This window comes from Hirundo rustica, chromosome 6 (genome assembly GCF_015227805.2).
Source record: "Hirundo rustica isolate bHirRus1 chromosome 6, bHirRus1.pri.v3, whole genome shotgun sequence".
NCBI classification, from domain to species: Eukaryota; Metazoa; Chordata; class Aves; order Passeriformes; family Hirundinidae; genus Hirundo; species Hirundo rustica.
This window is the reverse complement of record NC_053455.1, coordinates 45,490,982-45,517,943: the sequence shown is the minus strand read 5'-3', so window position 1 is coordinate 45,517,943 and position 26,962 is coordinate 45,490,982. Positions and strand designations below refer to the sequence as shown.

The 26,962-nt window shown below is 48.8% G+C and overlaps 1 protein-coding gene across 3 annotated transcripts in view; it reads left to right on the top strand.

The window, feature by feature from the left end:
* HRAS (HRas proto-oncogene, GTPase) overlaps nt 1-23,539 on the top strand; it is a 39,870-nt gene extending 16,331 nt beyond the window's left edge. Inside the window, exons 2-7 of one of the 3 annotated variants that reach the window (XM_040065914.2) lie at nt 4,272-4,339; nt 13,118-13,271; nt 17,766-17,944; nt 20,177-20,336; nt 21,059-21,183; nt 23,240-23,539. In XM_040065914.2, the coding sequence (XP_039921848.1) occupies nt 13,161-13,271; nt 17,766-17,944; nt 20,177-20,336; nt 21,059-21,178 (570 nt within the window). In that variant the 5' untranslated portion in view covers nt 4,272-4,339; nt 13,118-13,160 and the 3' untranslated portion in view covers nt 21,179-21,183; nt 23,240-23,539. Of the gene's footprint in view, nt 1-4,271; nt 4,340-13,117; nt 13,272-17,765; nt 17,945-20,176; nt 20,337-21,058; nt 21,184-21,493; nt 22,790-23,239 lie in introns of those variants that run through there. The other 2 variants (XM_040065913.1, XM_040065915.2) reach the window with 2 other exon arrangements.
* The last annotated feature ends 3,423 nt before the right edge of the window (nt 23,540-26,962 follow it).

The following is a 26,962-nucleotide window of genomic DNA, read 5'->3' as shown; positions in this document are numbered from 1 at the left end:
TTATTTATTAATTAATTATACGTTAAACCAAAGCCAAAGAACTATGAGTCAGCTTGATCTTCACTGTTGCAGTTCTTGTGCTGTGGTCCCCAGGCATTGTCTTAACAGATGCCTGTACCCACACAAGGTTGGATGAACCCAGAGACTGCAGACTTACTTTTGTCACCCTGTTGCAGAAATTCCTTAGAGAGGTTCTGTGTATGCTTAGGAGCTGGTGGTATGGGAAGGCCTCTTAGCAGAGGGTCCTGGGAAAACACTCAGCTGCTGAACCCAGGAGCAAGTTCTCTGTGGCAGCACCATATGCAATTCCTCATGGCAGCCAGATCTCTAGGGTGGAGGAAGCAACTCTGCCACCCCCTTCCTTCTTCTACTGTATGATTGCTGAGTTTTATAGTTGCTCTGTGGGCACTCTGTGTGCCTCCCTGGCTGAACAAAGGCGTATTATTTTTAATATATTTGTGCTTTCAAAGGTAATGTCAGTCTGCCTCGCTGCTGTCTCAAGATGCAGAGAGGGATAAGTGCTCCATATGAGCTAAGGTTGAAAATTACAGTACGCCGAGTGAGATCCTCAGCCAGTGTTGATTGTCTTGACTTTAGTGGCATCAATGCAAGGACTCTAGTTTTTGCCCTTTCCTTAGGGTGAACCTTCCAGGTGAGATCTCACTTGTGGTGCTGACTTGTCTGGTTCTTACTCCTTGGCTTGGACCATCCTCTTCCTTCTTTGTGAAGCTATGAAAGCTTGCACCTTAGTCCATACTACTACATATGTAGATAATGGCTTAGGGCTGTCAGGAGAAGTCATCTTTGAAGTTCTAAGTTTGCCTTCTGTGGTTATTTTCTTCAGGTCAAATACAGAACTGTTTGCATGAGCCTTATAAAGTCCAAGAATAACCCCAGTGAATGCTGCTGTGTTTCTAAATGTCTCTGCGATGTGGGCTTCCCCACTGCTGCAGAGCTGTGCTTGAGCAGCAGGACCAGAAAATCTGAGAGGCTGGGGGAGGATGGCTGGACACCAGGAAAGAAGATGAGAAGCCATGTATATGCATATAAAAAGAAGTGATGTTTATTGTTTTGGCATCTCATCGCTGCAAGTGTTAGGGAAGTCAGCGGCTTCAGAAGATAAAGATCTGAGTGTTGTACGGACAGCAGGGACAACCAGAGCTAGACAAATTTCAAAGAGAAAACTTGTGTAGGGGCCTCTTTTTTGCTTTTCAGATAATTTGGCAGGATGAGACCCTCCTCTGGGACCAGAGATGGTTTCCACTGAAAAAAGCAGAAGAAAGTTTGGGCGGTGGAGAATCCCCAGCAATGTAATTGATGCCCTGCCGTAATTTACACTGCCGTAATGAAGTTACATCACAGTAATTACAGTGCATTACAGTTCAAAGTTCAGAAGTCCCTTTTTTCTTCTTTTTTTTTTTTTCCTTGTTTTGTTTGTTTGTTTTGGTGGGGGGTTGTTTGGTTTGTTTTGTTTTCAGATGTGCAGGAGCTTTTCGTGCTGCTGGATGGGATTTGCCTGGGGACTTTGCCATGCAGAGGCTGATCTATGATGGAGGTTGCATTGTCATGCCTGACAAAAGGATGCTTCAGCTTAGAAGGGCACCTGCAGGACCATGTTGCCCCATTTTACTTTTCCCAAGCTGTGACTCCTCCAGCTAAGGACGGGGTTTTGTATGTGTCAGCTGTGTCTGGTCACCAGGTGCTTGCCAGAGTAGTACCAGCTGCATGCTGGTGTTGGTCTCTGGCTGACATCTCCTTCCACTGAAGACATTCTTGGTCTAAAGACTGATGTTTTCTTCTTTCTGTCTGCAGTTAGGGGATTGTGTCCAGGCACCTTTGCATCTCTTTGAGTATTCACCACATGCACTTTCTGACACTTCCACAGCAGTATGTCATCCCTGAAGCTCACGGAATGCTGAGAAAGCTCCTTCCTATCTGTACCTCTTTCAGTCAAGCAAATCTGGTTCATGTGACTGGAGTGACTGTTTGCCCACTCCGTTGTACCTGGTGCAAGTGAAGACCAGAGCCCAGTGTTGCTCTTTTCTCCATCAATTGTTGATCTGTGTAGAGGAACACCTAATTTGGGCAGGGTCTTTGGAGCTTTATGGCCACATCAAGTGCAGTGCCAAAGCCAGACCTGGATCTACTCATTGCCTCTACCAGGGTTGTCTGAGGGACTGGAACTAAGTTGAGGGTTTCTACAAAGATGTAGGTACACCTAACCTTTAGGCATTATCAGAGGGACTTTAGCCACTCTCCTGTTCTCAGGGCCTTTGCTTGTTTGTGAATCAGCTTGTTGGGCTCCAGAGTTGAGGAACCACATCTGACACAGGCTTGGTGTCTTGCATTTCTGTGGTTTCTTTTCAGCTTTACTTGGCCTGCAGATGCTGGCTGTGAGCCCACCCAAATCCTGCTTGTTGTCGTTGCTGTGGACTCCCAAGGAAGCTCTGGAAGGAAACCCCCCCTGGCTTTTGCTGATTGTGCAGGTCATCCAGCAGATGCTGGAGGCTGCGACGGAGAAGGCTTTGTGCTCCTGTCTGCTGCACACTCAACCGCAGCCGCTGATGAGCACATGTTTTACGACAAAAGCTCGAATCTGAGGGAACAGAAATCCCCTGCTTTACCATAAGTTTCCTGTGTGACCGTCAGGAAGTCACTTAATTGTTGTGGGTTCTTCATTGCAGGGTGGAGTTCTTTGTTCCTTGATTTGCTGTGCCAGTCATGTTGCTGTGGGATGGGATATATGAACCTGTGTGGAGGCCACTCAGAGTTGGAGGAGTATGTCTCCTGTGTCCATTCTGTGATGCTTGTAAGACAGGCAGGATGAGTCCTTGGACAGTGTCCCTTTGTTGCTCCAGAGCCAACAGGGAAATGCCTTCCTTTTCAGCATGGAGAGCTGAAATCCTCATGTCTTCAGTCTTTTGTGGCAGGTCTGTGATGTGACAGTGATGCACTCAACTCACCCACAGCAACAAAATTGCTTGGATTTTTTTAAATCCAGACTTCTGCAGAGGGAGGGGATATGAGCAGCACATTAACAAGTCTGATTGGCTGAGATTTACTATGAGCAGCAGAGTGAGGTTTGGGTAATTCAGGACCCTAACTTACCAAGTTCTGCTGATCCAAACTAAAATCTCACACCGTAACCTTTGGATGTTTCTGTTGGGTTGTGTGATGGTTTCCCAGCATTGCACACGCAATGCATTGGTTGGCTCTGCGTGGCTACAGACTTGGTTGTGATGAATTCATTCGCCATGGCTGTTGAAGGGCTGGGTTTGGAGGTCTTCTGTGGCCCTCTCTGCCAGTAGTGCTTATTGTCCCCATCCCTCTAGGCTGCAGCTGGCTGGTGCTGCAGCTGCCAGGTCCATAAATCAGCAGCGTGCCCCTGCATATCTGCTGCATAATGACTGATGCATATTCATGTTTGCTACAACATCGTGTCACCCTGCTGATAATATATCTTGGTGAGAAGGAGAGCAGGGACAGGGTCCCAGTAGCTAGTGCTTCCTTGCTTCATTTTATCTCCTCTTCTGCTGCCACCTTGTCTTTGGCTCCCTAAGATACCCCCTCTCTTGCATTTCTAATGTATTTTCCCCAGCTGCTTCTCCCAGATGTGCTAAAGCAAGCCTTGCAGGTGCTTTTTGCTGTGGTGCCTCTTTCCCCTCCATCCCTGCTCTGCTAATAAATCAGGGTGTGTTCTTGCAAAGGCCCTGCAAGGACTAAATGAACGCGGGAGGATGACTGTTATGTTTGAGCATGTAAATTAAAAGGCTTACTAATAAAAAGACATTCTGGAAGTATCTGGTCTTGGCTGTTCCTTTGAGCTCTATTTTTGAATGAGCTTTTATTGGTGTCCCACTGGGAGTGGAAGGGTGAGAAGGAAACTCAGTTTTTGTCCCTCATCCCAGAATGGACTGTCCCTCATTCAGAGCTCACCTGTGGAGAAGATGCTGTTGCACCTGTGCTGCTTTATCCCCTGTCTTGAAAAATGAGGAGGAAGAGAAGTGCTGTACCACCTTTCCCTGGAAAAGATAAAATTTTGTAAGATGTGATTAGCGGCCTGTGAAACACCACATGTGAGAGAGGATGGATGGGGCTTCACTCTTTTCTTTCAGTACAAGATCCTAAATGCTGTCCAGGGAAGCTGGGGAAGCCAACTTGGGTATTTACCAAAGTGTATCCCGAGATCTGCCTGAGTCCAACACAATCAGGACTGTCTGTCCCTGCAGAGAGGGATCCCTCTCATTCCTGCTCTGTATTCCTTCTTCTAGGGTGACTTGAACCATTCCCAGACAAGAGGATCCTATTTCTCTGTGGAAGCTCGTTAGCCATCCAGAGGGTGAGTGCCACATGGGCAGGGAGCACACCTGGCTCCTGCTGTCCCAGGATACTCATTTGTCTGCTTTTATGCTGCTGGCCAACAGCTTCCATCTTTTATCACCCAAACCCAATGCCACTGGCTGTCTGGAACTTTCTGCTGCAGGAGTAGTGCAATAGGACATGTCCTGTGTGAACCATTCCATTCCTGGAGGCTAGAGTTCACCAGTACTCTTACAAATCCTATTTTGCTCTAACACCTGACCTTTTTTAAAAAATCTCTTAACCATTAAGTGCTAAAAAACAACAAAAACCCAAAACAAACACCTAAAAGCATTATCAAAACAATTCTTGAAACTTCTCAGATGCATCTACCCTGTTTTCTTATCCATGTATTTGCTGGTAAAATACATGTGTAAGGATTTAAAGCAAGCAGGAAGTTGAACAACCATACTGATTTCCATTGCAAATTCTCAGTGAAAAGGGCTTGTATGCATTTCCTGGAACCAGTTTCCTAATTTTTCTTTGTGAACAGTTGTTTGGGAGGAATAAGGAAGGATAGAGAAGGGGAGGAGAGAACAGAAAGCTCATAGGGAGAGTGTTTCTTGACTCTGGGGTCCTTTTCTTGCTGTGCATCAGTGGTGCTCAGATTGGGATTGACCCTTTCTTTAAGTGATATAGGTGGCCACCTTATACCAGTGACTTCCATCGTTTTCATAGCTGGTCTTCAAGTGAGGAAAACAGCAGAGCCTGCTCCTCTGCTCCCAGCCCTACCTGCATCTCTGGGTGCTTATCTGTGGATCAGAGCATCTGGCTCTCTGCTGGCTGCCTGTGCCCATGACCCAACTGTGATTTCATCAGGATAATTGGAGAGCAGGGCCTCTCTTACAGCACTCTGTGCTTTCCCACTTGATGTACCCTGCCTCCCCAGTTGTCTCTGCCTTGGGAAGCTGGGCTGGGGATGAGCTGCCAGCTCTGACAGCCCAACACAAAGACTCAGCAGGAGACCAACAGCTTTCCCATCCAAAACTTCTGCTGGGAGCTTTTTGTCTCAGGTGAAAACCCCGGATGGGAAATCACATTGCCTTGATTTAGTTCCCAGCTTTACCACCATTGGTGGCTTTGGGCCAGTCCCTTGGCTGGTTTGCATCCCCTCGCCTGTCTCTGCAGTGAGTAGGATGGTGTTTCTGTTCATGCATGGCCACTGCCTTCAGCTCTAGCACTGAGTGCTCTGTGGCTTGCAGCTCAGTAGTGAGATCTGAATTTGTCCCTTCTTGTGCTGTTGCAGTAGAGCCAGACGGCTGCAACCTGCCCCTAGCACGATGACAGGACCTCTGGGCACGGGAGAGGCTGGACCTTTCCCCAGCAGCTTGCCTGCAGCTGCTCCTTTCATCAGCAAGAGGACCAGGCAGAACATACCAGGTACCTTAGGAAACCAGCCTGGAGACAGCATCTCTTGTAATTCCACACCATTACTGGGCAGTGTTTTCCCCAAAGCCAGATATTCTCTAATAGCTGTAATTACAGAGATCCACTTACACTGGCGCTGCATACTCATCTACTCCAAGTTTCTACTTCATTGCACCTTATATCTTGTGGGAAAATCAATACAATTTGGTACTGAGACTGGCAAGCCAAGAGATTGTTCAAGGCCTGTGTTCATGTTTGTGTACCACGTGTTTTAACACTTAACATTTACTGTCATCTATAACGTGAGTCTTGTTTTAACATTTCCAGGGGGCCTGTCCATCTTTTTATATACTCAAGATACATCACACTGCCTTTCTTGAATTCCATTAATGCTTATAGGTGGAATTTTAATGTAAAGGAAAGTTAAAAGGTGCCTCTTCTCTTGAGCTCTCTTGTACAAAGTACCATTTGTTTTTCTGAAAACAGCTGGGAGGCCTGAAAGAAGTCTCTTCCAGGGCAAGGTGGAGGGTTGCCAGCCCAGGCAGGGAAATGTCTGCCTCTGAACCACCTGCTCAGCCCTGAGAAGCTGGAGAAGAGATGAAAGTGGAGGAGTCCTGGCAGTTTTCAGCCTTCTGCATCTCGACAATGGGAGCTTTTCCTCCTTCACACTGCTTTCCCTCTCATGTTGGTATGTTCAGCACTAGGTCCTAAGTCCTGACTGCAAGATAGGAGTTCAGGTTTTATTAAAGTGTCTCACACTCTCCTGACCTGCACTGTGGCCTCTTCATGCCATTGTTATCCATCTTTAGCAACTTTTGGACACAACTCCATTCTGCTCTTTCCTTTCTTGCTCATGTAGAGTCTCGAAGATCACTGAAGTGTTGGATCATAAATCACAAGTGTAGTTTTAAAACTGTATTCAGTTTTTTCACATCACTGCACTGCCAGATGCAGAGAACTGTGACTTGGATGCCAGCACAGGTGGGCTCTCCCATCTGCGTGTGATTTTTTTTTTTTTTTTTTTTTAGAGTCTGTGTTCATTGGTGGTGTGGGATGTATAATTGTATAATTTGCTTGCCTGTTTCTTTCACCCTTTCTGTGGGCTGGCAGCAATTAACCCACCGAGCAGTGTGCTTTCCCTCTGGAAGTTAGCTTGGAAGATCAGTTCTTCTGCAGAGACTCTGGTGGGATGAGTGGCGGGGTATCAGGGAGACGAATAGAGTGGTGGTGGTGGGAGGTGAAGGTCCCACCATGATTCTCAAGCATATCCCATCACCTTCCGGAGTTTCCTCACTGCACTGCTCCTGGTGCCACATCCATGATGCTGGAGACATGGGCATGAGCAGTCCTGACTTACATGTTTGAGATAACGAGCCTGCTCATCTTTCTGAAAATACTAATTTTGGTGGCTTGCACTGGGTGTGGAGAGTGGGGTGCGTGGGCAATTCCTTCATCCAGAGAGAAGCTCTTGGGTAGCTAGTTAGTTTATTGTGTTACTGACTTATTTAGGACTTACTTTGGGTAGTTATAGCTACCTACCAGTTGTTTTTCTTGGAATAGGCTACTAACAAAGAACTTTATTAAGAGTATTTATTTTTTGAGAGGGAAATCAAGAACAGTGTAGTCACACTCCCTTACTGCCCAACAGCAGGTGATTGCACAGCTTCGTCTTTCACTTAAATATCTGACAACTGAAGCAGGAACCAGGGAGCAGAGAACAGGTAGCAGCTTTGGAGAGAATGAAACAGTCTTGTTTTCCTTTGTCCTTCCATATTTTCCCAGGCCCTTTGTGGCTGGGTAGTCTCAGGCAGAGGGATTGTGTTGCCAGAGGTGTTTGGACTGGAAACTGTGAGGGCTAGGCCTGGTGCAGTGACCAGTGCATGCCTGTTCCAGACTCTGTGCAAAGCTGAGGCTTGCACATTGCTGCTGGAACATGTTTATGGCTGCTGTGGAGAGGCAATCCCTCTCTTCCAGACCTGCCTATCCCTCGGACCTGCCTGCAGCTTTCTGCTGTTCTTCCTCACAGGTTTCTTTGTGAATGTGTATCTGTATTTTGAGCCTCCTACATTATGTCATTCTTTAGCCCTTTTCTTCCTTTCCTCTGCAGCAATATTTTTGTGCTCAGTCCCTTGGGACAGACTGCCTTTTCCTTCAGATCGTGTAGAGCTAGCAGAGGATGGAATAAGCCATTCTGCTCCGTTTTGGCTTTTTTTTTCCCCCCCTAATGGAAGACATTTATTACCTTCTAGCCATCTCTCCAAAGCAGGGCCAGTATTTGGAGCTTTTATTCTCTCTTTGGCATGCCTTTCTCTGTTTTCCTCTGTGAGGTGCACTGTCTGAGTTTGCAGGTGTACAGCCAGCAAGCCGACAACAGGCACAATTGCCTAGATTTGTAGCTCACTTGTTGATTTAAGAAGCAACGAGTAAATTAAAATGAAGCATTGGATAGGCTTCATAACAGAGCATCAGCTTTCCAGCCTCAGTTCCCTAATCTCTTTGAGGCTGGACAGGCCACAGAGAGCATCAGCACTTTGGTCTTGGAATGAAAACACAAGGTGGCATTTCACACACTGGAGAGGCTCCTTCAGCCCCTCCACAGGCTGTGCTTTGTGATGTTGATGACAGTCCTGTGCATGAGCAGATGGAGGAGACTGGACAGTCACTGGGGTAAGCCAACAAGGTTTGCTTTATCAGTGCTCAAAAACCACTGAGTAGGATTCCTGATGTGTGGATGACTGCTGGTAAAAGACTGGCATGAATGTTGTTCTCCTAGAGGACTGCAGACCATTTCTGCCTGCAGAGAATCTCTGCTGAAGGGAAATAAAATCAAACACAGTAGAATTTGTGGTCATATGGCTCTTCTGGACAGGACTTGGGAGGAAAGGGTGCCTGGTCTGAGATGAGCTCAAAGAGATTTGCAGAGCTGAAACTGACTTCTGATGTTTTTAAATGCAGAAATTCCCAGTGGGCAGGTGCAGTGATAGTGAATGCTCAGTAATGAACAGTTGTAAAATTTCTGGCATGGCTGGCCTTACTACAGCAGCGTTGTGCAAAAATCTGTCTCTTGACTTGTTTAGTTGGCTTGGTGTCTGTCCTGGAACATAAACAAAGTGATGGGAGGAAACAGGGAACACAGACAAAGCTCCTTCAGTTATTCTGTTGGAAGGGTATCAGAGGCTCCCTTGTGGTGAATGTGTTGGAAACTCACTGTGTATCCCTTCCACTTGACACCTGAGCTCTTGTTGAAACTGTGGTGGTGAGATGGGACATACTGATGGGGGGCCAAGCCCCTTGAATTCCTTATCTCTGCTGAGTGAGTTTCTGGAGGCTTCACAGTCAGGTCTCCCAAACTACCTGTCTAGGCTAGAGAATAGGGGCCATGAAGAAGATCAGGGGTTTTTTTTGCAGGACACAGTTGGATCTCTGGATAACACCTGTAGCCTTGGTGCTCAGGCCTGCTTTAGGTCTTAGCCTTGTGACAGCTTCTGCCGAGCATCTTGATCCTTGTTTCTGCAGGCAGGGTCTCCATGCTGCCGCCCAGCCCGTGCAGGCAGGGGAGGTGGCGTGCCCTCTGCCCTCACCCCTGCCTCCATCCCCTCCCTGTGAGACAAAGGTAGGATGCTGGTGTCCATCGGGGCTGGGTGCTTGCTCTCCCTGCTTCCTGCACAAGGCTGGCAGATGGCTCCTGTTTGCTGGAGCTCTGTGGCTCTGGCTACTGGGCTGGGAGCAGCTGCTGCTGCCAGGCGGAAGCACTCGGCGAGGCTTTCCTAGACAGCTTTGAACGGGAGCCAGGAGCCCTCTCGCTACAGGAGAAAATCCACGAGGTCAGGAAACAGAGCAGCAGCAGCTCCTGCTCCACGCTGGGGCTGTTGGCTTGGCACATGGATCCCAGCCCTCCTCTTTGCAGATGGTGCTCCTGGAACTGCTCTTCTCCTTGCTGTCTCTCTGAACTGTTGCTTGACAGCCCTGTGTGTGGTTTTTGGGGGTGTAGTAGTGGGGCGCTGCAGAGGTGATAAATTTGGATAGGGAAACACTGGATGGTGACCTGGATCAGACTTTCAGATCTTGAAGAGCGTGCAGAAGATGGAAGAAGCATGGTTCCTGCTCTGTGTGGGACTGGGAGGCAGTGCTTTTGTGTTTCCCTCTGTTATTTTGTGGTCAGCTGTGTGTGGGCTCTGCGTTGGCTGCTGAGCAATAGAAACCAGAAATCCTCGCATCAGGAGAACCTTTCACAACCACCAACAGGCTGTAAACGTCCATCCGGTGTGTCACTAGCATGAAAACTGGGCTGTCTGTTACCATCTCTCTAACAGGAACCCCACTCTCTCTTCCCTGCATCTGTTTTCTAGGAAGCCAGAAACATTGCTTTTGGGATGGTTGTTCTTGAACCAGCCCCTGTAGTGGTGGTGGTGATGTTTCTGTGGCACTGAGGAACAGCCACCCCTGTGCTGAAGCTGTGGGTGCATCGAAGAGCAGCCTTGCCCTCCCCATGTTCAGGAGAAAAAAGTGTGACGGGGGAGTTACGAGATGGTGTTGGTAAGCTTAAGGATAGGACCAGTCGCCCAACTCTGTAGCAAAGTTTGGAAATCCCTGGTTTCCCTGCAGCCTTTGGCCAGGCTGCTTCTTCCATGGGATTTGCACATTGCCTGTGAGGAGCTTGCAGTGGGGAAAGGAAGTGAGCTCCCCTGAGCGTGGATTTTTAGCCCGTGTTAATTTGGGCAGCTCTCATGCCCAGAGCTGTCCGTCATTCCCCACACTCTTGCTCTGCATTAGGACGTCTTGCAGCAATGGTGTGGAGCAGGCAGGCTGGCCCTGCCCTGCTGTGCAAGCTGCAGAATCTCCTGCCGCTGCTGGGGTGAGGGTGGCACAGCAGTGGAGAGTTAGCTGAGGTGACAGCGCCTTTGAGGGATGGTGTCAGTGAGCAAACACCGGCACTGCAGAGCTCTTGTATGTAAATTGTCCATGAGTGGGCCACAAGCCGGGAGTAGCATTAGCTCCTTTGCCTCCCTCACTTTCCCTGCCTCTTGGGTGCGTGGGGGGCAAGAAGATGTGGATTTATGTTTCTGTGGAGGAGCCAGATCTTAAAATTCTGTGCTAAGGTGGTGATACACAGGGCTTGCTGGTATGTGGCTGCGCCACTGCTGTGCAATGGAGCTCAGCTGAGGTCTGGAGCGGGGAAGACGCTCAAGCTGACGTGGGTGAACACCTTATCCCCCACCTCCTGCTGCAGTGTGGACCATAAAGCTGCTATGGCTGTGTGGGCTGAAGGTCTTCCAAAGGAGTAGGTAATGCCTTCCACTGGGGTGGTCTTGAGGGAGAACCCCCTCCTAAGGAACTTAAGTTTTCTCCTACCCGTATTGAGTCAAAGCTTTTCTCACTGCCTTAGCAAGTCCTACGGGCCTGGGCAGTTGTGCTGTTTTCCTTGAGCATCTTTGTGGCAACTGCTTCATTATCAGCGTCAGATGCAGAGCAAAGTCCTTATATTTTGCTGGGGGTTGCAGATCTCCCTGCTCTGTAATGAAAGGTGGGAGCTGGTCGCAGTGTTTCTTCAGACCCCCAGGACCCCTCTGTGTTTAGCTGTGAAGATGTTTGCTGAAGGACGATCTCCCCTAGACAGCCGTGCTGGTGGAGATGGTCAGTCAACATTTGCTCCTCAGTCCCCCTTTCATCCTAACTGTCTCTTTCCAGAGAGATCAGAAGCCTGGGGTGGGGATCTCTCTTGCCCCTGAGAAGCAGTGCATGTGAGAACATCACATACGTGAGGGCATGCATTAAGGGAGCAGAGTAATGTGTGTGCTCAGTCCATTAGTGAGATGACTTAGATTCTCTCCTGTAGCCTTGCTTTCAATCTGCAACTCCTCCCTGGCTGCCAGAACAGATGCACATTGGACTTTCGGGGGAAGCAGTGTCACTTTCAGGTAGGCACCTAGGGTACGACATTGTTTGCACTTCATTTACCATCACCACTTTTCCACGGTGTTTAACTGCTTCTCCAGCACAGCGAACCAGAGGTCCTGCTTGGCATCATATTTGTTACCTGGTTGCTCTTCTGCTCCTTTGCCCTTCTTTAGGATTCTGGATGCTGAGAAGGGCATGAGCTTTGTTTGCCTTTCTGCTATCAAGACAGCAGCTCAAGAAAGGGCTTCAGCAAGACGTGATTGTGTCTGATTGCTCCCTGTTCGACAGGGAGATGGAACTGTCTGTGTGGTTTAGGGTTGCAGTCAGGTGGGGATTGAAGGCAGAAAGTTCTGGCCTCCTTGCCATTAGATCTTTGCTGTGTTAGCAAATGCATCAGCTGTGGTCTGGGTCTAGGGCAGCCTTTGCTGGCACAGTTCGTAGCAGCTTCCAGAGTTTAGGAGCAGGGCTGGCAAGCCTGGGGAGGAGGGTGGAGTGATTTAACCATCTGGGCTGGGAGGGTGGAGGGGGTTTTAATCCCTGTGAACACTGAAGGGTGTCTGACAAGGGGAACTGTGAGCTTGTCTTCCTGCTACCTGCTGTATTTTGGGTGGCTTCCCCAGAGCTTGCAGATGGTGGCTGAGAATGAGTATCTGACCCTGGAGTGACTTTCATTGGGCAGGGCCTGCAGTCCAATGAGGGTGGATTTCTATTTAAACCTTTGGGGTTTTGTAATCTTCCTGAGTTAGTTCCTCTTTCTCAGCAGACTTGGAGCAAAAATTCAAGGGAGGAGCTGGGGGCATGTGAATCTTCTGCTGCTGAAGGGCCATGGGAGGTACACAGTACTGCAGAAGTATGGTTTGCTCATCCTGGCCCTAATCATCACTGTCAGCACCTTTTGGGACAGCATCTCTTTCCCCCCTGTTGGGTGTGCCAAATTCAGCTCAGGGAGCAGGGATGCCCCTTCTGCAGTCCTCCCTTCATGATGGCAGCACCGTTAGCTGAAGGACAGGCAGAGGCTGTGGATGTGCCACTGTCCCAACCCTACCATGTGCTTTGAGGTTTAATGCAGCCTTGAGGGTGAACACGTGGTGACAGCGTATTTGGGCAGGGCTGGACCTTTTTCCCTGCTCTCGTGGGAATTGACATCCCAGTCTCGTTGGCCAAGGGTTTCAAATCTGTCTAAAGATTTCAGATCTTCAGCTTGAGATAAGGTAAACTGGGGACAGTGCAGAGCACTTCTGCAAAACCAGACTTTTTAAACTTGTTGCTTTAGGGGTCGATGCACACGGCCTGTACCTCTTGTTTTCTATCAGCAGTGCTCTCCTACCTCTGGAAGTTTGCTCAAGGAACCCGTGAAGTTTGCATTCAGATGGCCAGGCTGAAGGATTGCAACACACCATAGGATAAACAGTTTTTGTATTTGGTTTGATGGATTATTTTGCCCATTTTAAAGTAACCTCTCTTAGCATAGTGACCATGTTTGTCCTTGCAGGTGGTGGTGCTCCTGGAAGTCGTGAGCTGGGGTCAGCTGGAAGATGACCGAGTACAAGCTGGTGGTGGTGGGAGCAGGTGGTGTTGGGAAGAGTGCTTTGACGATACAGCTAATTCAGAACCATTTTGTTGATGAGTATGACCCCACGATAGAGGTAAGTGGCTCTGGGCATGGGGTCAGGCTTTTTGCAGGTTTTCCTCCTGCTTTTTTTCACCTTGTCTCCAACCCAGAGCATGCTCAGTTTGGTCTCAAGTCTGAACTTGAGTAGGGATGTTTCTCTGCTTTGCAGAGCTATTCTGAGTCACTATGTATGTGTTCAGAGGTCGCAGTGACCGACTTAACGTCTCTTGCAGAAGGATAGTGGTGTCTGCTGAAGAGAGGTGACATGGGAGGCAGCAGAGACGGGCAGAGCAGGGCAGGGGCTGAGAGGCAGCACAAAAATCTTCCTTTCTGATGAGATGACAACATAGGGAGGGATTAAAGGTTTAGAATTGAAGAGCCATTTTGTGCCTGTGCTTCCATTTCTCCTCCCATGAAATCAGAGTAAATGTATTGACTTTTTCTGCAGGATGTTTTTGAGCTTTACTGGTGAAATGGGTTTTATCAGAGCTTGGTTATATTATGTATGTCTTTCAGTTTGAGCAAGACATGCTGAGCAGCTGAACTGCTGTGGCTCCCAGAGTGCTGCCTCTGCTTCTTCACAAGGAGTTAAAGGGTGATGTGTGCATCTTAGTGCAGATGGCAGCACTGACCTGTCTAGTTCAGCACCCTGCCTGAAGGAGCAGGCAGGGACCCTGTGGTCCTCACAGGCTGTATGGGGGCAGAGGGGAATCCAGTCTTCAATATCCATTGTGCTATTATTATTTTCTTTAATATTTCAAAAATATACTCCATTCTTCATCTGCTTTCACCATAGTTAACGATGTGCTAATTACCCTCTGTATGTCTTACACCTTTGTTGGGTGAGATGCAGGCAGCAGCCACTGCTCTGCCACGAGGAGTAAAGTCTACCCTGGGAAGGCAAATAGCCGCTCTGTCATGCCTCTTGGACAATAATCTCCCTGTCTGCAGTCCTAAAGGATTCTCTACCAGATGCGTATAAATGCAGCTGTGGTTGCTGCAGTTATTATTATCATAATGGCTAAAAGCCCCAGCTGGGATGAGAAGTCTATTCTGGTAGGTGTTGTTTGTGTAGTCCCCACCCTGAAGAGCTTACAACTTACATAAATAAGCAAGACAAGGCTTGGTAGAAAGGCAGAAATAATCTTACAATCCTACAGACGGGAAGGAGAGAAAGCACTTAAAAAGCACGTGCTATTACGTCATTTGGCCAAGGTCACCTAGAAAGTCTATGGCAGAGACTGGAATTTAATTTAGGGCTCCTGAGCCTCCTTGCTTATGGATGCAATTGCCTTCGTACCCAGCTCCTCTCCCCTCACGCGGCTGTCCCCAGCAGTATTGTATACTTTTCTCAGAAACCCATTCCAGATTGTTTTTGGCAAAAGAGCTGCTCATGGAGAGCAACCTCCCTGGGGAGGCATTGGCATGGATGTATCCTCTCTTGGACCTTAGGTGGACAGAGGCAACTCTTACCCAGTGATGTGTTGGGTTTTGGCATCCTGTGCTTTTTGTCTGCAGCTGCCTGCTCCCTGTACGTACCCTGCAGGGAATTTTCTCCATGTAAACAGGCAGCAGGGAATGTAAACCTTGCATGGCATTTCCCAGCACACCCTCCTCACTTTTGCAATGCTCTGGGAGATTCCTGCTCTCTCCTCCACTGTTCACTCCAGCCCCATTCTGTTGTTTTCCTCTTCCAAAAGCTGCCACAAGCTGCTATTCAGCCCTCTCACCCCTGGTACTTTTCCACCTGCAGGTACCACCAGCCCTGATGCCTTTGCAGCTCCCTTGGTTGTACCCTGCTTCCCTTGCTACCCTGGCCAACTACTGATTAATTTCAGGGTGATTCCTTTTAATTATGCTTCATTTTATGGGGGTTTAAAAGACAGAGAGCTACCTGCCAGCCATCCAAAAGTGACCAACAAACCACCTTCCTGTGACTAAGCTGCTTTGGATCATACCCAGGAGCTGACTATGACTGTTCAGCCAGCTAACAAGCAGCACAGCAATGCTGAAACGAGCAGGATAAAAGCGGGGGGGAGTGGATATGTGCATGGAGCAAAGGCGTTGCCCGTCGCCCACACGGATTGAGCACAGGCTGTGCTGCAAGGGGGCTGCAAACAGATTGGGGTGCACTGAGAAGATGCTCCCCATAGCAGGGGGCATGCCCCTGTCTGGGGCAAAGACCCTGACTGGGTATCTGCTTCCCTCCTACCCTCCTGATTCACTGGTGCAAATGTTTGTGCAAACACAACGCTGTCTACCCCACTACAGCACACTCTCACAGGCCAGCTCTTGAGCTGCCAAGGAACCTTAGGACCTTTGTTTTGGGAACAGGAGGGCCAAGGCAGCAAGGAAAGTTAAGCCACTGGCATTGTCCCATGGTGAATAAGCAGGGATGGAATAAAGAGTTTCACTGTGTTGAGAAATTCTTCATTTTATCTTCCAGCTCTTAGCAGATAGCTAGTAATGGGCTTCCCAAACCTCTGGTCATATCCTGCCTGTAGTGCTTAGCAAATGGGCCTCTTGGCCTGGTCCCCCAGCACAGCTGGGATGCTCCCAACATCCACCTGGGATCTTGAGTATGAAACCCAAACAGATGTTTCTGCTGCCTGGCACTTCATAGCATTCCCCTCTGCTCAAGGTGGGGTGGGATGTGCAGGCTGCAGGTGTGGGCTGGTGGCAGCTAGCCCTGCAGTGGCAGCCATGTCACCTGGTTGTGTGGCAGGGACAGCTGAGCTGCCATCCTGAGCTTCATGGGGAGGAGGAGGTCGAATGAAGCTGTACACAAAGCATTGATGGGGAGAGCTTGTCCCTTTGCAGAGCTTCCTCTGCAAGATTGTTTTGTCTCTGCCTTGTAAGCCAGCTGGCTGGCCTCATGGGTAGCCTGTTGATGACCTGAGCTGAGGTGTGGGATCTCTTCTCTGTCAGCATGCTGGGTGCTGGTGAAACATCCCGGGACTTGGCAATTAACTGTGAACATGTGTGCGGAGAGGCCGGTCCTGTGTCCCAAGCCAAGGTGCAGAGGTGGGAGGATGCTTTGTGGGGCAGAGGACGCGCTCAGGTCCCCTTGCACAAAGGAGGCTCCAGATACATTATTGATTAGAAATGGGAGCACATTCCTGCAGGGCTGCCTGCCAGTTGCCTTCAGAGCAGTTGGCTGGAAGCCAGCCTTTCCCTCCATGCTTATTCTCAATGGGTCAGCGGTCCACTTTTTGGGAAGGCACAGCTGAGAAGGTCATGGCAGGGCAGATCTCATCTCTAATTTCACAGCTCTCTCTGCAAGGTGAGGAAAGACTTTAATTAGCCCTAGCAAATGACGTTGTTGTTACGAACCAAAGGATAGAGGCTGTGTTGGCCCCGTTCCCTTTCTGTGCTGCTGCCGGTCCTGTTGGTGACCTTTGCTGTGTCGGCTGTTTGTCTGCAGACCTGCAAAGCTCATCTGATAACATTGTTGTGGTCGTTGGAAGAGCAGCCGACATTTGAATTAATTTTAAACTGCAGCCGTAGCCTCTCGAGTGGCTGCAAAGCACTGTGTGGTTGTACTGCTGACTTGTACCTTTTTCATACCTTTCATTTTGGCTTCCTTCTCTTGCTGAGAGTTGAGGATGCTGCACTGTCCACAGGGGATGGCTGTTGGAGAGGGATGTCCTCCATGCAGGGGCTGCCCCACAGCATCCCTGCTGATGAGACTGAGCACAGGGAGAGAGGCATAGTGGGGAGGAACAGTGCTATGAGGAGCCTGCTGTGAAAATGAAAGCTTTTGAGGGATGCTCTGGGTGATTTCCAGACCTTCTCACATCTGTGATAAGTTGTGGTTGGCTTTGCAGGGAAAAAACCCAACTTCAAAGGACCTGCCTGGATAGTTTTTACCTCTCCTGGAGCCCTCTAAGCACAGACTGGTTGTGGGAAACACCCTGTTCACTGTGTGATTTTATTTATTTTTTTTTCCTCATGTTTAAAGAAGAGGTTCACCATCAAACCCAGTCTGAAACCTTACTGATGGCAATATTGCCTCTGGTGTCTGATTTGAGATGCATTGGAAGCACTGGATTTCCAGGTTATCCTAAACACCTTCCAGCCCTGCAGATCACAGATAGTGACTGGAAACCCTGGCTGGCCAGAGCTCCTTTCCTGTGTCCTTCCTCTTCCAGCAGAAGGAAGTAGAGCTGAGACTATACGATGCTTAGGAAATACTTGCTGAGGTCTAGGCAGTGTGGTAGAGATGAAGCTGCACCTGGTTTGCCAGAGGCAGGACTGGGAATGGGGAGAGGAAGCTGGGAGCTGTCTTTTCTGTGGTTCTGACAGACAAGGAGAAAGGCTTAGCTGCTCTTTTTTTTTTTTTTTTCCCCCTCCTTATTTTCCCTTTTTCCTCCCATTTTCAAAACAGACTGAGTCGTCTCTTTAATGGAAGCTGAACACAGGCAGAGCATGACCTGGCATCTTCCCAGGGATGCACTTGGTACATCCCTTTGTTTAGCCCAATCCAAGCCCTCCCTTAATGCATCCTCCTTCCTTTCCTGGCCTGCAGGATTCCTACAGAAAGCAAGTAGTCATCGATGGAGAGACCTGTTTGTTAGACATCTTGGACACTGCAGGGCAGGAGGAGTACAGTGCCATGAGAGACCAGTACATGAGAACAGGGGAAGGATTCCTGTGTGTCTTCGCCATCAACAACACCAAGTCCTTTGAAGATATCCACCAGTACAGGTCAGTATCCTGGGAAGGGCCCTTTCCCTCTTGCCCTGTGCAAAGGGGAGGCCTTGCTGCTGCACTCTCCTGCCCACCCTTTTAGATCAGGCCCCGTGGTGGAAGCACAGACTGCCAGCAAAGACAATTAGCTCAAGTGGCCATTCCCCAGGGAAGAGACAGAGCAGACGGCTAATGTCAGTGACTCCAATAAAACCCTTCCGAAGGGATTGCTTGTGGCCTTTGGGGACCTGGTAATGTAATGTTTAAGTGTTTATGGTGACTAAAGAGAGAGCTGATCCCGTATGACCCCCCCCCTTCCCTCCCTGATTAGTGGAATTGCTTTGTTAGCGCAATCGATCTCAGCGACTTCTGCTGGCCCCAGAGCTGGGAGAGGAGGCTGGGAACGACAGGGAGAGAGCCGTTTCCCCTGCTGTCCACTGTCACAACCAGGCTGTGGTCTTGCCAGCTGCACACACGTGTGGACAGTCCTGTCCCCCTGGAGCTTGATTTCAGCCAGGGCAAAGATGGAGCAGAAGGGGAGTCAGGGCTCCAGTGAGGTGATTTGCCCAAGAAGATGTATGGGGAAGCAGTGACAAAGCAGGGACCCCGTCCCAGTGCCCATCCCAGTTCTCTCTGTTGATGTCACCCCTGCAGAGCTGAAGAGTCAAGGGGATGATGTAAACATAGCACACAGCAGGAATCTTCCCTGTTTACCCTGATGCTACCTTAGGGAGGGATCGCTCTGCTTTTGCCTTTTTCTGAGGCTTGGCTGCCATGGGAGGCACTTGCAGAGGATGCAGGAGATGGCTCTGCCTGTCCCTTCTCTGTCCACTGCCCACAAGGGACTGTGTTTCCCACTCCCTCATCATAAACCAGGGTCCCAGTAATCCTGTTGTTCCGAGGATGGGCACATTCCTTCCTTGCTCTATTGTCCGAGGCGCTGCTTGGAGCTGCTGAGATGTTTGTCTCATCCAAAAGGCTGTTCAGTGTAATAGCTGCACAGGTGCACTAATTTGGCTTCTGACGGGATTTTCCTAACGCACCTGAAGGATTGAACAGCATTCATCTTTGTGCTGGGGCTGGTGCCTGTGAATTGCTCATAGGATGGCTTGACTTCAAGCCATCATGATGTAAATCACTGGCTTTCATCTCCTTTAGCCCGTGCTCTTTGTGTTTGCACTTCTAAAAGAATATTCCCCAGAGAAATGCTGTCTCTCCCTGCTTAGTAGCCATTTGGAGGTATCTCTTTTCAGCTAAGTGTAGCCTGTGCACTAAATTTAGTACTTGCATTTGCTGATCAGGATGTTACACAGAACATTTAAATGGCTTTATGGCATATCATGCATATAGTCAGACTTCATTTCTATGTTCTACTACATTAGAAAAAGATGATTGATTCTTTTGTGTGGGATGAATGTCCAGTTGCCTTTGGATGGAGTTTTCCATTCAATTAAAATGCAAAAATTGGCATTGTAAGTCTTTTATTTGTTAAATTAAAACCATGTTAAATGTTCTGGACCCATGAGCAAAAAAATCCAGTTGTTTTGCATCTGAAGTTAAGTGATTTATTAAGCAAAGGAAGTTACTGTCTATCCAGAAGGGAATTGAATGGATTGTTTGTGGTCATAATGGCCTTTAAGATTTTCAGAAGTGGTAGATCTCATACTCGCCCACCTAGTTTTAGATCCAATGTTGGAATGAAGAAGTGAGTATTACAGCTTTTTTAGTTCCCAGTTGGTTTCTCAACTTTGAGTGACCTGAACTAAACTGAAAGGGAGCAAATACCGCCTGTGCATCTGCTGAAAAGGCTACAGCTACCAAAAGCTGCTTTGTCCGCTCAGCAAATTCTGGTTGCAGGTGATTTATTTCCATACTCCGCACCACCCCCTCCCCCCATTTGGGGGGATTACTTGATCTAAAATGTGGGAAATAGCACAGGTAACTGCTTGAGAATTCATTTTCAGTTAACTTGAACTATTTTACACTCATGTCTTAATATAGATTGTCATAATTCAAGTTGTTTTGTAAATAGCTGCATTTAAAGAGCAGAAGTATGTTTAGTTTTCATTTCCAGAAGTGCCCTGTTTTGCTGTTTACTCACTTGTGTGCTGTAGTCATTCACATTTTCCTGAAAGCTCAACACAAGGCACTCAACAGGAGTGAGGGGTAGCTGTCAAACCTTAACAAAGAAACTGGTGAGAAGTGTTCTGAAGCTGCCCCTTCACTTCTTCACACCCCCTCATTTTGCAGGGAGCAGATCAAGAGGGTGAAAGACTCAGATGATGTTCCCATGGTGCTGGTGGGGAATAAATGCGACCTCCCTGCGCGAACAGTGGAGACCCGGCAAGCGCAGGACCTGGCCCGGAGCTACGGGATCCCCTACATAGAAACGTCTGCCAAAACCAGACAGGTAGGAGGAGACTTTCAAACAAAATGCTCTTTTTCTTTACTGCTCTCCATTGCTGCCCTGGAGGGGCAGGAATGGGCAGGCACCACCTTGCAGACAGATGGGTGTTAGGGATGGGCTTAGTTGCTTCCTCAAGGCTAAATGCTTCCTCAGGATGTTACATCCCCTATCCAGGCTTGAGACTCCCTCCCATCACGAGAAGCGCATCATCATGCTGTGGCTGCAGGACAGAGAAGATGCCTTCTCAGGGCTTTCCCCAAGGCTCTGGAATAACCTCCATAGTCACTGCAGTCAGCTAAGCTCAGGTCACTTGGCTAACCCCATCCATGGCCTGTTTTGGCAGGCCTACAGGCAGAATATACCAGTGCTGAAAGGACCATGGGGAGTTCCCAAAGCACACAGGTGAAAATGGAACTGACACCTTCAGCGGTCTAGTGTTAGCTTTTCTCTTGGGTTGCAGACCTCATTCAGACGGCTGAGAGCTGATGAATCTCAGGGACTTCAGAGCTCCTTATCCTCATGGTTGCTCATTCAATCTTGCCCTCCATTTGAGGGCCACACTCAGGTCCTTGTTGGCCTTCCAGCTTGGTTCTGTACCTTTAACTCTGCAAATCTGCACTGCTGGACAGCGCCAGAGACACCTTGCTGGGGAGCAGGGCCCTCTCCTCTCTCCACTGTCCCTCCTCAGAGCGGGCAGCTGCTTCAAGCCGTGCCTTTTTCCCCAGGGCGTTGAGGATGCCTTCTACACTTTGGTGCGGGAGATCCGGCAGCATAAGCTGCGCAAGCTGAATCCCCCGGATGAGAGCGGCCCCGGCTGCATGAACTGTAAATGTGTGGTATCGTGACTGTGGTAAGTGGTGGAAGCAGGACACGGGGTGCAGTGGGGGAACGCTGGAAGCAGGGCGGGAGGTGGCTGCAGGTGCACTAGCCTGCAAACAAATGCAGCAGGATCAAATTCAGCAGCTGGTATTTTTTAATGAAACACCTTTCAGACTGAAATTGCAATTTTTCTGTCAAAACATAGGTAAGTCAAAATTCCCATTTCCCTGAAGAAGTGTGTGGCAGGAAAGGGTTGGGTTTTTTTCCCCTCTTATTTTGTGCAACAAAATTCTATACAACCGACTTTTTTTAAAAAGTGTATTTTGTTTTGCTTTCCCCAGGAAAGCTTCTTCCCATGCTGCTGCTCTGAAAGGAGTTAAACTGGTGTTGAAGGTGTACAGATCACTGCATGCTCACCAGACGGGCTCTAGAAGGGTTCAGATGAAGAGCTGGCTGTGTGCATTGACTCCTAATGCACTCACATAAATTGTCTCATTCTAAAGCTTTAGAGCAGACCTGTCATGCTGTGAAAAGTCCTGTGTTCCTCAGAAGAGTTTTCCTCATCAGATAAATCCCCTGGGATTTTTTGAACTGATGCAATGTTGAGAATTAGCCATAAGGGGGCTGTTTGCTTTTATAAATTGTGTGTGCTGGAGCCAGAAACAGTGTTTTTCAGATTGTTTATGTTCACTTGCCTGATTTTCTTATTTTTCTTTCCTCAGTTTTTTTTTTTTTTTTTTTTTTTTTTTTTTTTAAATTATGAGTTTATTTAAAACACTGCTGGATAGCAGTCAGGGAGAGTTCCTATTATTGTCCCTGCATGTGCTGGCTGGCCTTAAGTGAAAGGCCTGGGAATATCTGTCTGTGTAACCAGCTCCTTCCATGGCAGAAATTTAGAGAGGGGTAACTGGGGATGAGTCCACCAAGGACATCTGGGACTGGGACAAAAGCATGCATGAACATTGCCCTAAGGTCTTTTGGGGAGTCTCCCAAGCACTTGGACTGGCCCTTCATCCCTTTAAGTAACTGCTGGAGTCCTAAAGAGAAGTGCATTATATGCAGAGATGGCGTTAAGAGGATCTCCTGAAGATGGACAGCAGGTTTCCTCTGACGCTTTTTGAGCTGGAGGCCGTGAGCACAGAAGAGCTCTTCCTCCTGCCCCCCACTCCCAAGAAAAAACAAAACAAAAGAGTGCTGGCAACCTTTGCTTCCTATGAGCAAACACCCACCCCAGAACCCCACCCCTCTGCTCCCAGCTGAGGCGTGTGAGGTCAGCTGGGGGCCGAGCTGAATGCTGTGCCCAGCACACTTATCACTGTTAAGGGAGATTTTCCAGATGTTTGTGTCCTCCAGATGTTCAGGAGCGTTTCCTCCGGATGGGGATATGAGCTCAAGTCTTGTTTCCTGCTCTGGCTCACAGCTGACGGCATGGGCTTGGCAGGCACTGCTGCTCCCTTACACCAGCTGCCAGGAGCCCAGTCTTTGTCACAGCCCAGTGGCAGCACCAGCTTGGGCAAGGCCTGGGAGAGGGTCACTTGGAAACACTCCTCTCTGTTAAGAGAACGTACCCTGAGAATTGCCTGTGTCTTTTTCTGCTCAGGCAGAAACTGGAAACCAGACATCCCAGCTTAATCTAGCTGCAGTGCCCAAGATCAGAGAGGAACATCAAGGCACGAAAGGAGAACTGAGGCAAAGACATGCTTGGATTTGGGGAGAAGGGTTGGTGTGTGGCCAACAAAATTTGGCTGCATTTGCCCTGGATTCATTTTGTGGTTTCCATCATCCTTGGAGGAGGTGGAAAGATCTTGCCAAACAGTGCCCCTTCCGACAAGGAGGTTCAGAAAGAGGCAGAAGGTGAGGTGCCCAAAGCTCACGCATCACTCCACTGACTCCAAGACTTGTTCCCTTCAGCAGATGTGTAGAGGCTTTGCTGAGCCAGGCTCACACCTCTAAAACTTGCGTAGCCTTTTGCTTTCTCTCTGTGGGCACTAACAGGGTCATTCCAAAACGTGAGGGGTGAGTACAGGGAACAGCCCTGCTGGTTCTGACAGGGAATGGGTGCTCATGAGCGTCCTCTTCTGTTTCAGCTGTCTGGACCGTGTCTTGGCGAGGTTCCCACTGTGCAGTGCGCAAGGAAAAAGGTGAAGCAAAGGAAGAAGCAAACGGATTCAGAGGAGGAATATGGGGGGGTGGAGAGGAGGAGGAGGAAGAGGACAGGAGGAGCATGACTCCAAGGACTATCTCGCACTTCACCCAAGCCTGCGGCAAACAACTTTTTTTTTTTTTTTTATCCCCATCCCCTCATCCTTTGGTCTCCTCCCACCCCGGCAACTGTACAAAGCCACAGATTGAATCACAGTAAATTATTATTTGATCGTCTCAACAAATCACCTTGATGGCTGTGTCCTCCTTCCAGAGGCTGCTGCGGCTGCTCCAGAAGGATCGCTGGTGGGACGGTGGGGAGGAAAGGGTGCCGAGATTTGCTTTCCACAGACTGAGATCATGCTGTAGATCGTGGAGGTGATTGGGGTGGGAGAGACAAGCTCTCAGGGCAAGACATCTTGTCTCTGTCTCCAGCAAGTCTTTGTCATGTCCTTCCCAGCCCACCTGAAACTCTGCTGGCCTCAAGTTTTGGGAGGGTGGAAGAGTACAACTAGTCCAAGCCCATCCATGGCACCCCTTGAGTGCTTTACTTTTAGCCTAATCCTTGTGAAATTTATGGCCTCAGATGCAATGCTTGGAAGGGAAGAAGCATCAGAGAGATTCTAGAGCTGGGTTCACGTTAGCTGGTACCAGTTTCTTGTTTCCCTGATTCCTGTCAGCTCTTTCTGGCTTAAGACTTCCATCATCTGTTGTGCTCTAGAGGTAGAATTAGGACTTTTTGGTTCCCTCCATCCCTAGCTGAGCTAACCACCTGCATAGCACATACACCTTGAGCTGCTCCAGTATGTACAGGTAGGCAAATCCTCATCTGCCCTGTGCATGGCTTCCTTACTGGTGAGCATGTTGAGAAGGGCTCTCCTGCACTGCAAAAGCTGTCTGGCTGCTCAGCAGCTAAGACTAAAGGATTCAGGCTTTCAGTCTCTGGGTTTAGAGTGAGTAGTAAGAGTGTTTTGGATAGGGGCTAATCTGTTGGGAACCCTGTCTTTGCTCAGCTCTACTCCTTTGGGGGTTTTGCCTGAGGTCTGACCCATGTGCCTTTCACTTGCAGCCCCAAGACAAGGCATTTTACTCAGTGTAGCGGGTGGCTTGGTATTTGCCATCTTTCCCTCTTCCAGGCTATTGCACAGGCTAATTTAGGTGGCATCCAGAATTAGAGGCAGCAAAGGGGGAAGGTGATCCAGCTGACTGTGGCAGGGAGCTGTTCTGCATAGGCTAGCCCAGGCCTGAAGAGGTGCTGGGTTTGGCAGCCGAGGTTGGTGTGGGTTGGGAGCGGCGAGGGCGGGGTGTGAGTCACATGCCTCAAATGGCAAAACCAGTACAGAAACCCTAGTCACTCCCAGCAAAAAGCCACAGCTCTCCCAGGGCTTCCCAGCATCCATGCAAGCAACCTCCCATCCTGTTCCTCATCCTCCATCATGCCAGGCAGCAGCAGAATTAAAGCAATAGAATTCAACTCCCATGCTCCTTGGGGGTGCTGCCTTTGCTTTTGGCCTGGGCAAGAGAGGACTTGTGCTAATGGCTTGCTTTCTGTAAATGCCTGCTCTGAATTGTAGGGCGCAGCCCTCACCCTGGCTGCAGCTGCCCTGCATCCTGTTCCCGCAGAAGAAGGGTTGATCTCAGCTCCTGCAGTGACAGAAGTTGCCCATGGAGAGAGTGCCTTGCCTTTAGTTGGGTGTGCTGTTTGCAGCAGCACCTGTCCCTGTGCTGGAGGATTGCTGAAGATGCTGAACCTGGTGTTACATGGTGGGACTGGACCAGACTCCCAGAAAAACTCCCACTCCGAGCTGTTTCAAGTGTGAAACCTGGAAGTACAGGGTTTGTTCCTAAAGTTGGCACCTTATGCACAGCTGGCCACAGGACAGGAGCACTTTGTCCTTCTAGAAGATGACACAAAGGCCCTTGCTTGGTAGTGTTACTGCACTAGGAACCTGGTGTTCTTCATCTGCAGTAGAACTTATCCCATTCTTCCCCAGGCCGTTGGTGAAGGATGGGATAGATCTATCTGCAGGCTTCCAGAGAAGTAACACGCTGGAGTTCTCTCAAGGACTGGATGGCTCTAACCACTGAGAGTGTCCTCTCATTTCTGTCTGGGAGCCAAATGCTATACTGAAGCTGAGAAGCTCTGGGGAGCGCCAGGGCTGAGGTGTCTTCACAGGGCAGGCAATAGCAGTTCCAAGAATCTGGCACATCTTGGTGAGGGTGTGCTAGGTCAGCACTGGCCAGAATACAAACTACTTACAAGAGTTTGGTAAGGAGCAGAAAGCTGACGTAGGGGCATCTCCCTTTCATCAGAGAGGTTTCTGCACTCAGGGTGAGGTATTCAAGCTTGTCAAACAGTCCTGGTCAGTGACAGACCATCACAGAAGCTGGTTAGCTTTTTGCTGTAATTAGAAGGTCACAAGAAATTCAAACTCAGGACAAGTCCATTGTTCAAGTCCATGCTAAAAGTTGGAGGTATTTTAGGTGCAAAAGGAGGTGCTCAAAGCTTGGCACCACAGCTCCTGTCCAAAACCAGGTATTAATTGCGCATTAATGTTGTACAGCATCTTTCTTCCAGGAGGAGAATCACAACAGATCAAGATACATCAGCTGTGATCTGTCTGATCTTTGCTGTTGGCAAAAACCAGATTCTATCACTTCTCTCAGGTGGAGTTGTTACTCTTGACTTGGCTTTTTTACCTGCTGCCTTGACGCTGATGGTTTGGGAACAGGACATCTTCCTGGTCCCTGACAGGCAGGAGGTCAGTACATGAGCTCACAATGTATTCTCTGCTAGCTGAGCTTCTCAGCTGAAAGTAATACCAGGATTACAGTTTCACTGGAGTGAATTTAGGTTTGGAGAAGAAAATGAGGGGCTTGGAGTTTATTTTCCCCATAGTTATTCAAGGCATATTTGTTCTAGAAGTATCTGGACTGGAAGATGGGAGTTTTCAGACACTGCAGTTGTTTCCCATATGATAAGGAGTTTGTTGTGGACCTCAGCTCTGTTTCAGAGGCATTAGCTCAGATGAGGAGAATGTACAGTTACTTCGATTATTCCTGTTGCATAGCTGAAGCTGGAAAAAGAGTCCACAGCAGTGAGCTTTTGCTACATTTGAGTACATCAGCTCATCTCTGGCTGTTGTGATTTCCTCAGCTGGCCATGGCAAAGCTGAACTTAGGCTGTGCTGTGGATCTCCAGCCAGTGTGAAAACCAGCTCTGAGAAGGCTTCAGTCAGCATCCTACTGATTATGTTGAGACTGCATATCCCATGATGGAGAAGTGCCACCACTGAACCTGTACTTAAATGACGGACTAGATGATAAGGTCTGTTCTAGTCTGGTCAGGTCCAGATGAGGTCTGTTCTAGTCTGGTCAGGTCCAGATGTCTCAGGACAGACATAGAATACATGTCCTTCTCTCACATCATTCAAGTGCCCCACACCCTGTTGCAGAGGGGTTGGGGCTCCAGAGACATCACAGCTGACTCAACTGCCAGAATTGCTTACAAGTCCTTAAAGATGCTGATCAAGTGGTGGAACAGATCTCATTTGGTCAGTGAGGGCTTCCACAGGAGTGTTCTCCTAAGCCAGCAGAGAGGATGACTCCAAAGCAGGTGAGTGCATGGTGCTTGCTGAGGGCTTTGGCAAAGACCTGGGTTGTGCAGG